The 10,883-nt window shown below is 30.9% G+C and overlaps 1 protein-coding gene across 1 annotated transcript in view; it reads left to right on the forward strand.

Moving 5' to 3' along the window:
• LOC106473253 (monocarboxylate transporter 12-like) overlaps positions 1-8,937 on the forward strand; it is a 33,253-nt gene extending 24,316 nt beyond the window's left edge. Inside the window, exon 4 of the mRNA XM_013933940.2 lies at positions 8,402-8,937. Coding sequence (XP_013789394.1) covers positions 8,402-8,553 — 152 coding nt within the window. The 3' untranslated portion in view covers positions 8,554-8,937. The remainder of the gene's footprint in view (positions 1-8,401) is intronic.
• The last annotated feature ends 1,946 nt before the right edge of the window (positions 8,938-10,883 follow it).

Below are 10,883 nucleotides of genomic sequence, written 5' to 3' on the forward strand. Positions count from 1 at the left end.
TAACAATAACAGAAGTTAACTAGTGATGCAGCACACGTGCACACCAATAACGTAGGGGGGAGGGGGGGAGCGGAAGGCTGGTGGCATGTGTAAAGAAAATGTTTGCATACAGAGGGTAGTACTGAACGAGAATAGCTAATCTTGTGAGAGGGTTAAGTACCTATCAGATTAATGTTTAAGTGATGTGCATGAATATCACTACTTTGCTTCTATTTATTATAAGTTCCTTTGGATATATTAGGTTTGTATGGAAATTCAAATTGTTGATAGAGATTAAATCACCTGTGTAGCAAAAAGTATATATATATATATATATATAAATTAGAGTTTGATACCTATATCAAAAATTAATTTTCTTAGAAGAACAGATACAAGGTGGCCATGTTTGAAGATAAATTGGCACCCATCGGAATACCCACTGTTTGTTCATTGAAAGTAATATAACAATTATAAATAAAAAAATAAGTATATTTTTATATTGACGCTTATTGAACATAAATTTTGGAATAATTATATCTGTATCTACAAATATATCAAGTCAATCATTAAAAACCCTGATTAAATCTTTCAGATTTATTTGAGTAGATAATGTAGTAGTAACAGAGTTGGCTGTTTTTAAAGAATTTAAGTTAGTTAAACATTCCAAAACTGGATTATTTCTTGTTATCTAAAAATAATGGTTCAAATAATATGATGACAATTAACTTTAACTTTAAATCACCTAGAGTGTTATTGGGTGCAAAAGAAATAGATTTAGTGACTGTGTTTAAAAAGTCTATAATAAATCTAAACTTAACAGTTTATCCAATTTCGTTTATATATAAAAATGGTAAGCTAGAACAAGTAGAATCTATATTTATATTCCATTTTTAGTGGCTTTCATTAAATTAATAATAATTGTAATTATATTTAAAGTGCTTTTTATAAATGTGTTTGTTGTATTGATTTTGTTAATTATAATTTGTGGATATAATTTTTATAATTTTCTTGAATTTCTGTTATCATATTTTTAAAGATATTGGAAGAAATATCTATTATATTTAGACAAGTTTAAAGTTTTTAACCAGTTTTTTTATAGAGTTAATGACAGTTTCCATTAAATAAACATAGGTTATAATGAAATTCTTTACTGATTTTAATAAGGCAATCATAAATATTTGTTTCCAAGTCTTTTAAGATTTCTTTTTTTTAATTCTAAATTTGATACTTTACTCTCAAATCAATTTTAAATTCTCTTTTATAACACCTAAGTTATGTGTAACAGTATGTTTATGAAAAGAATCAATAAAATCACCATTGATACAGTTCGATCTCAAGTTATTGTTTTCTTTCAGATTTAATTCTTGAATAACTTTTTTGTAGTTAAAGAGAAAAGGTCCTATAGGTTGTGATGACTTATGGGAAATATTTTTAATTGAACACTTTTATGAATCAAATATGGTAGAGATAAATCATCATGGACTTTATGTTTGAAATCTATTACCATACAAGATTTTTCTTTTTTGTTCTTTACTGAAATATTCATTGGAATTTGATTCAATTTTAATTAAATAATAATTAAATCTTTAATATATCCATAAATTCAAAATTTAGCATACATTTTGACATGTCAATTTTGTCATTTATTTCAAATAATTGTTTTATTATCAATTTTAAAATATCAGTAGATCTGTCAAAAGTGAATCCATTTTTTCTATTTTCAATTTTACCTGTATTTTTATTTTGTTTAATGTTATAAATATTTATCTGAAATAAATGTCTAATACAAATATTTTTCTTTAAAGATTCAGAACTTTTGAAAATCCTGGCTTAATCTATAAGGATAAAGAATTTTTTCTTTCAAGGTGAAATATTTTTTTTATAAAATAGTAATTTTGACATTAGTAAACAAATGTGTTAAAATAGTCTGTTTCAAAAGAATGAGGAAAACACTTATTACTTTGAGATCTGTGTAGGTAATCCTTAAATGCAAATGATTAGTTGTTTGTTCTACATACTTAAGATCACATATACCACAAGTTAATGGATAGATTACATTATCAATTTTACAGTGCTATATCTTGACATTAGTGCTGAAAATCAGTAGTTAGGCATCTTGAACTATTGCAAATAGCATTTTCATAAATTGAAATAGCATATTTAGATAACCGGTAAATAGCTAGCTAGACTAAGAACCAGTATATCAATGTGGTAGAAAATTCCTGAATAGGAAAACTCCTAAATAAGAAAAGGAGAAAAAAGTGATAAATCAACACCTTAACATCATTTTCTGTAAAACAAATAAATCAGTATTTCTAAAGCTATCAAGTACATTGATTATAAATAGGCAATTTTTTAATCAGTACTATAAAACAGTAATGATGAAATTAATCCATATCAGAAAATGACAAAGAAACTTAAAAATCAAAATTAATTTTTACATTACCAGTCCTTGTTGTCATCACTAAACCTCGTAATGAATAGTGTCTGTAGCCATAGCACCTAACCTTACATTGAACTGAAATAAAATACTCTCAATTTATGTAAAACTCCCACTCTCCATCCTTTTATAAGATGTACAAAAAAAGATAAAATATTCTCATAATACTCAGCAATGTTCTAGATGTTATGTTTGAAAAAATAAAGTTATTGTCATTAAATGATTTGAATCATTAATTTAGGATCATTCACTTGTAAGAGATAATAATGTGTTGCAAAACTGTGGCTAATGTGGAACTTTGAAAGAATAACTTCCTCCTTCTGATTCCTGCACAAACTATATGAGAAATCAGTAGGTTTGGAAAGGCTTGTTCAGAAGTTGCTAACCCCCATTTGCCTTCTAACTGGCACAAAGCATTGTCTTCTTGACAAACTTGTAATTTATATAAGGAAAGATAGATGTTTTGTTGTTTTGGGAGGCTAATTTACTAAATTGTCAGCAAGTTTGATCCCATGGGTACCATCATGGCCAGGTATCCATAAAACCTGGTTAGATAAAGATGATAGAGAAAAATGGGCCATTCATTTCTGTGTATCCCAGAGAACTATCCATAACAGACATTAAGTGATTTCAGGGTTTCAGAGAGGAAAGTGCATCAGGGTTTTTTAATGATTTGCTTCATAAAATTTTGTAGATACAAAAATAATTATTCTAAAATTTAAATTTACAAAGCTTCAATGTAAAAATATTAATTTTTGTGTCTAAGCAAACAGTGGATATTCTAATGGGTGCCAATTTCTCTTCAAACATGGCCAACTTGTATCTGTTCATTTTCAAAACAGGTATCAAACTCTTAATTTATATATCTATACTTTTTGTTACATAGGTGAATTAATCTCTATCAACAATTTGAATTTTAATCCAAACCTAATATATTCAAACGAACTTATAAAGAAGCAACAGTTGTGATATTCATGCACATTACTTAGACGTTAATTTTCTAAAATTCAGAGTACACTTGACCATTTTTGATAAAAGAAGGGAATTTGATTTTCCCATCCTTGGTCTACCCACAAGTAATAATGTTGTTCTGTCCATACTGCTAAAGGAATTAAAATGATTTTTAACACTTTGTAACAATAGTAATTTTTTATGATTATTGTTCAATTATTTATAAATAAATAAATTGATAAATAATGGTTATAAAGACTGGCATATAAAAAATGTTTTTACTATTTATTAATCAATATGAAATTATATTAAAAAGTAAACTCTTGATGATGGAATCGACCTTCTGGAGAACATAGAGGTCGTTTGTTACTCAAAGTCATCTTTTAGGTGGAAAGATGAACTTCATGTAGCTGGTATCTTCAGCTCAACCAGTTTATACTTGAACAAATTTTCAAGAGAATAGGAGGAGGATGAGGAATTAAGAACTATTAGTAAAAGGTTTTACTTCTGTTCAACATCATTTTGTAATTATTAAATAAAAGGGTGGAGGTTGGGAGTCTTGTAAAAAATATAGGTGGTCTATTTCTACAATGAGAATATTTTTCCTTTTGTGCATCTTATAAAAATATGGATGTTGGAAGTTATACACTGTAGAAATTGAAAGAGGATTTTTTAAACTTTACAAACAGCCAATTCTGTTATTATTTATGATTTCACTACATTATATACTAAAATAGATCTGAAAGATTTTATTAGGGTCTTTAATGACCTATTTGATAAATTTGTAGATGCAGAAGTAATTATTTCAAAACATAAATTCACCAAATATGAATGTAAAAATATACTTAGTTTTTGTACATATAAGTCACAGTTTTCAGGTATTGTGATGAATTAGTTCATTATGTTGTGATCTTTCCTATTAAACATTTTACAAATAAGAAACGGTAACACTTTTTTCTTCGAATTATCTACCATAACCAAGGCACATTATCAAGAAATTCTTCAAGATGTTTTTGTCATCTTGAGCCTTTTAATGAAGATGAGAACATTGACAGGGAAATAGATTTGAATGAAGAAATTTCGTACAGAGCATGAACGGTAGTATGATGTAAAATTATTCATGCTAGAAATTTTCATAAAAGTGACCCAAAAAAAGGCACTAACTCAGTAACCCGTTGCCCGATTTTAACGAAACTTGTTTTATTCTGTTTCTATTCTCATTTCATTACAAATATGGTACTATTGTGTAGTGTTTTTGCTGTATTTAATTACAGACAAGCAGGCAAACAAACAATCTCAGAGTTTTAGTAGTATATAGATTTCACCTTTAATGAAGAAGTATATAAACAAACAGTGGGTATTCCAACGAGTGCTAATTTCTCTTCAAATATGGACAATCTGTATCTGTTTTTCTAGGAGTATTAAACCTAATTTATATTTGTATACTTTTTGTTACATAGACTTAATTTCACTCAATAACTCAAGAATATTATACCCAACAGAGTTTATAACAGAAATAAATAATAGCCATGATATTCATGCTCATTATTTAGATATAGACATTAATTCAATAGAAGGCAGTATACAGTAAACTATTTTTGATAGTAGAAGGGAATTTGAATTTTTCCATCCTTGATTTACTCACCTCTAATAGTGTTGTTCCATCAATATTGGGCAATTCTACGACAGAGGGCTTGATTCTTTATAAAACCACATAAAAGTTTCACTGCTGATATAAATTGTGTAGAATTTTGTTCTAAATGAAATTATTATTGCTGTTGGTTCATTTTCTTGAAAAGTAACATTTCTATTCGAGTGCATTTTTAGCATTAGAAAAAAGGCTTCCATTGCAAACCCTTCCCTTTTTCTCTTACCTCCAATTCTAGTTACTCCTTTTTTGCTTAATATTTGAGTTCATGAACCCTAAAACTGAAATACAGAAAGCAATTCTACTGTAAGTTTCATACTTTGCTTGGATGATGGCATATTTTCATCTATTTTGCCTGTAATTCTGTTACCAAAAAGAGTCATAAAAGTTTTCCTGTGTACTAACTATTGGTTGGAATTAAAACCTATGAAAAATTCTCTTATTAGGTCTATTCAGAACCTGTTAGATCACTTGCTTTTAGCATATCTTCTCTGATCTTGTACAAATCCTGTTAACAGAATTACAATTTGGTAATGGAATTACGGTAACAGAATTACATAGGGTTTTCTCTTGCTGTGTAAACTTACTGTAATAGAACCTAATTCATCTAATGCACAGTTTTGGCACCAGAGGTCAGGGCTGATAATTAAGGCATTGTTTAACTTCATTGTATGTAATAGAGGGCAGCATTAATTTCCTCTTTCCAGAAAGTTCCATGCCATGCTTCTTAAGACAAAGGACAAACTGTATCTGCACAAGTTTAAATCGCACAACATCCTGTCATAAGGTGATTAGACACACCAACACATCAAGTAAATATTCAGTAGAACTATATAGAAGTGTTTTATTGCTAAGTTGTTGTTCAGATTGAGTTTGCTGAAAATTTTAACACAAAAACTCAGTCTGCATATTGGGCTTACAGTCAGGTCACTGTGTTTACTGTATGTGCCTTAGAGTAGAGGTAACACATTCAATGGTGATAGTTTCTTATTACCTGCAACACAATTTAGATTCAACTGTCCACCAATTTCAGTAAGTAGTTGTTTTTCTGATGGTCCATCAAATCAGTTCAAACAGACCTTCCTTCTCTCAAGCATCACACTGTTAAACAGAAATATAGAGTGGAATTTCTTTGCCACTTCTCATGGCAAAGGTCCACTAGATGGCACTGGAGGAACCACAAAAAGACTACTCTCCTCAGAAGTCTTGTCTGACAAAGCAGAGGTAACAACATCCAATGAATTCGCTGAGGTTGTTGCCAGGAAATGCCAAAATGTTTAGATAAAACACATAAGCAAAGTTAAGGTTGAGTCAGAAATGAAAAAGCTGGATGATGATTGGAAGGAGATAACTCCCATCTTTAATCCAAAATGGGTACAGTCACTGTGATTGCACCATTTGTCATCAATGTACAGCACCATCCAAATTCTCAATTTATAAGGCACCACTTTAAAGGTGCAGATGCTGATGGTGGTGAAGATGGTGATCACATTGATGATGATGGTGAAGAAGACCACACAGTGAAAAGGTATGTTACAGCCAACCTTGATAGTAAACCAGAAGCCTTGCCTAAAGATCTTAACTTGAAGCGAGTAGTTGTCAGATACTCTGTCCAGAGGAATACCAAGAAGTTTGTTGGCCAGGTTCTTGAAACTCAGGACAACAAAATCACCATCCAGTTCTTGAAAAAGGTGGAATTTGGCAAGTTTGTGTGGCCTGACTTTGATGATGTAGATTCTCTTGACAGGCCCTATGTAATCAAGGTACTCACTGAACCACAGATGGATAGGTGTTCGAGAATTGTCTTTTCAGATAGAGTTCAGTTGGCCTTAGTACATTTACATAAATCTGTTGTCTTTTCTATGCCCCACACTAGCACTAGGCTTGAAGTAACATCATAATAGAAACATACAGTTCTCTGAGTACATAGGTGTAAGAACAAGTATCTTGAGATGGTATTTAATGTATTATTCACATATATATTCAAACAGGTAATTCTGATACCCTGCTATGTAATTCTGTTACTGAACTATACTTGCTAAGTTTAAAGAAACAGTGTATATATCAGGACCAAACGTCCTTCCATGAATTAGCCACCATCCATCAGCTTTAGTTGGCTTCAAGATTCAGATGGAATGTCAGGACATTTGTTAGAAACCAATTTTGAAATTTTCTGTATAATTGTATTACCAAAATAAAATCAATAATAATTTCATTCCTTTGTTAGGATTTTTTATGTATACAACTGTTTATTATAGGGAAGGGTTTGTACTTCCACAGCCTACTCAAGTTATTCTTCAAGGCAAACACTGAACCTCAGCATTTGTAACCAAATTCCAAAAATATTTGGGATTGTAATTCCATTACTGTGGAATTGCCTTATTGTTAAAAGGGATTATTACATCTCTATTAAAAAGATGTTTTACAGTTTGTAATAACAGTAATTCCTTTATACATAATGTTAATTTATTCATAAATAAACTGATAAAATAGTGGTTATCAGAACTAGTTTATTAAAAAAATTTTTTTACACTTTCATAATAAATATGAAACTGTATTAAGGGTTAAGCTCTTCATGACAGAGACTATCTTATGGAAAAATTTAGAGGGCATTAGTTATTTGGTTTAAGTAGCTAATTTTCACTTTTAGAATAGTTCAGTATACTGGGGCAGAATGACCAACTTCAGGTAGCTCGGCTTGTCACAGCTCACCTGGTTTATGCTTGAATGATAAGGATTTTAATTTTGTTTAATGTCACTAATTATTAAATAAAAGGGTGGAGGTTGAGAGTTCTGGATAAATTTAAGGGTGGTTCATATGTACTATAAGAATGTTATTATTATTTATATCTTATAATATCAAATAAAAAGGGTGGAAGTTGGGGGTTCTATGGAAACTAAGGGTGGCTTATTTCTACTCTAAGAATATTATAATAATAGTTTTTTATAACATCAATTAAAAGGGTGGAGGTTGGGTGTTTTACTTTGTAGAATTTTTATGGAGTTGGTTGAATTCTACATTAAAGCTATTTCTAAATATTAAGGATAACTGCCTTTCCACAACTGGCTGCAGACAGCAAAAAGCAGTTGGAGTTGAGACATTGTGGGTTCAAGCACTCAACTCGTAATCCTTAACTGATTCTCCTTAGTTGCTGACAAGTTTTACATTGGTGTGTGGAATTTGCATGATAGATGGAATATCCTGAACAATATCTGAAGAGAATAAAATCTTTTGAGAACCTTCGAAAACAATACATCTTACAACTGTAAAAGGAATCAATAAAACTCACATTCTTTATTTTATTTTACTAGGTTCTTTGACTGTTACTTAATATGCAAGGGAGTACTTTGAATCATCTTTATATTATATATTTCTAACGCAGGTTATATATTAGAAGTTACAGAAAGTTACAGCATCAACCAATCAATTCTTGGGCTCAGCCAAGTCATTGGAGCAATGGTGTGGCTCTTCGAGCCCTTAGCCACAAAGCATGAGATGAGAAAGAAAGTCATAGTCACTGAATCTGCTATATGATTGTTTTTGACATATAATACATCAGAAGAATATTATATTGAAAGATAATAGTTATTTTAGATATTTTCCTTGCATGTAATTGTCAATGTTTGTAATGGTACATAATTTGTTTCATTTGTATACAGAAAATTTTTTCAAAACAGCGATGCCATCCCTTAAGATATGTATGATGTATGTATTGTATAAATATATGAATTTTTCTTATACAATTCCTATTGTTACCCTTGAAGTAGCCACATGCATTTGTGAACTATAGATTTTTTAGTATAGAGATGTTGGAACATATAAAATCTTGAATACTTTCCAGTATGTATATTTATTTGTACCTGTATTATTTTATAGGTAAAATATTGTATCAATAAAAATGCTGTGCTAATAACTTGATACTGAGACTCTTATTTCAAGCATTAGTTCTCTTACAATTGTATGTGAAAAGTTACAGTCTAAAGAAAATAAATGGAATGTTCCATGTATAAATATATGTCTGTACTATAATCCAAACATATTATCACACTCCTCAGCAAATCATGAGCCAATGCCACTGTATTTAACTCCCATAGTGCATAACTACCAGTTGTATATAAAGTGTGATTGTTCTTGTCACTTTGGACATAATAGCACAAAACATTTTTGTGTTGTTTACAATGGCTACTTGAAAGAGATTAAAATGTAAAAGTTAAGTATGTAAAGTGAGATTACAATATATATATATATAAGCCAATTTTCATACACATGGAAGAAGGATAAATATGGAAAATGATAAAAAAAATAAAACTTGAAAGGTCAGTGGCCCATAGGAAACTAAAATCATGGTCAGTCTGGACACCATAAATTAAAACATGTCCGAAGTGGGAGTATTGCTGAATATTATAGCAATGGATGAATGTGATATGCCATACTGCTCATACAATGGTGGATCATTCACTTGTAAGAGAAAACAATGTGTTGCAAAACTGTGCCTAATGTGACCTGAAAGAACATTTCCTTCTGATTCCTGCACAAACTTTATATATGAGAAATCAGCAGGTTTGGAAAGGCTTGTTCAGAAATTGCTCTCCCATATTGCCTTCTAACTGGCACAAAGCATTGTCTTGTTGACAAGCTTGTAATTTATATAAGGAAATAGGGAAAGATAGATGTTTATTGCTCTGGGAGGTTAATTTAACTAAAGTGTCAGCAAGTTTAATCCCATAGGTACCATCATGGCCAGGTATCCAGAAAAACTGGATAGATAAAGATGATAGAAGAAATGGGCCATTCATTTCTGTGTATCCAAGAGAAACTAGGCAATAACAGCTATTAAGTGATTTCAGGGCTTTCCAAGAGGAAAGTGAGTCAGTATAGATGGAACAATTAGCATGCTGCTTTATTTTGACATCTGGAGTAGGTGAGATTGCATACAACTTAACTGTAAACATAGAAACTATAGAGAGGATCCTTTGAGCAACAACACAGCTGCAGGAAACTATCGTGTAGTCCACAAAGTCACCCGATTCTGAACCATCTGTAAAAAAAGGAGCAAAAGATGGTTTTGAAAGTGTTCATTAAAGTGAACTCGGGGCTTCCTGCCAGGAGCATCCATCTTCCTCAGGTGACTCAATGTTGCAATACATATGGTAATAACCCATGGAAGGATAAGATGATAATCAGATTCATTAATTTCATCCAGTGTCTGATCCAAGTGATTCAACTTTGCTTAGATATGAGGACTGAAGGGAGGGGATAGTGGACTATCTATTTTATCGTCCAAGAAGACATTAAGACACAGTCAGGTTAGATGTTCTTGAAATGACTGAAGATTTACAAAATACTGCAAAGAAGTTGAAAATGTTGAACATGAAATGGTGATTCATAGGACAAACCCTGGAAAACTGAAAAAATCTCCTGTTCATTGACTTAGAGGCAACTGTAGCACAGTTACATCACTAATTTTAAGGCTTCAAAGTGTGACTTCAACACTGTTTCTCAAGTACTCTAAATTTCCTGTGCAAAGAATTGGGACAGTGTTGATCCCACATTGAGTCAAAATGAACCCTCTACTCAAAGGTTTCAAATATAAGTGAGTAATTTGGTCATGCAGACAATAAGAATGTAATGTTGCAAGTCTTTTCAAGAGGAAAAAATATACACGTTCAAAATGCTTTCTCTTTAGGTGGTCCTTGGTGGACCACTACCTCCAAAAACGAGCAATGTGTATTTGAGAAAAGGTTGTTTAATAAACCTATCAAGCTGAGCATTAAATATCATCTCCAAAAATTATACATACAGCTGGTCAAAGCAAAATATTTATCATTTAAAGGAATCTTGGGATCCTTTCCTAGCTAAGAAGA

The sequence above is a fragment of the Limulus polyphemus genome, unplaced genomic scaffold, assembly GCF_000517525.1.
Source record: "Limulus polyphemus unplaced genomic scaffold, Limulus_polyphemus-2.1.2 Scaffold6008, whole genome shotgun sequence".
In the NCBI taxonomy this organism is placed as follows: Eukaryota; Metazoa; Arthropoda; class Merostomata; order Xiphosura; family Limulidae; genus Limulus; species Limulus polyphemus.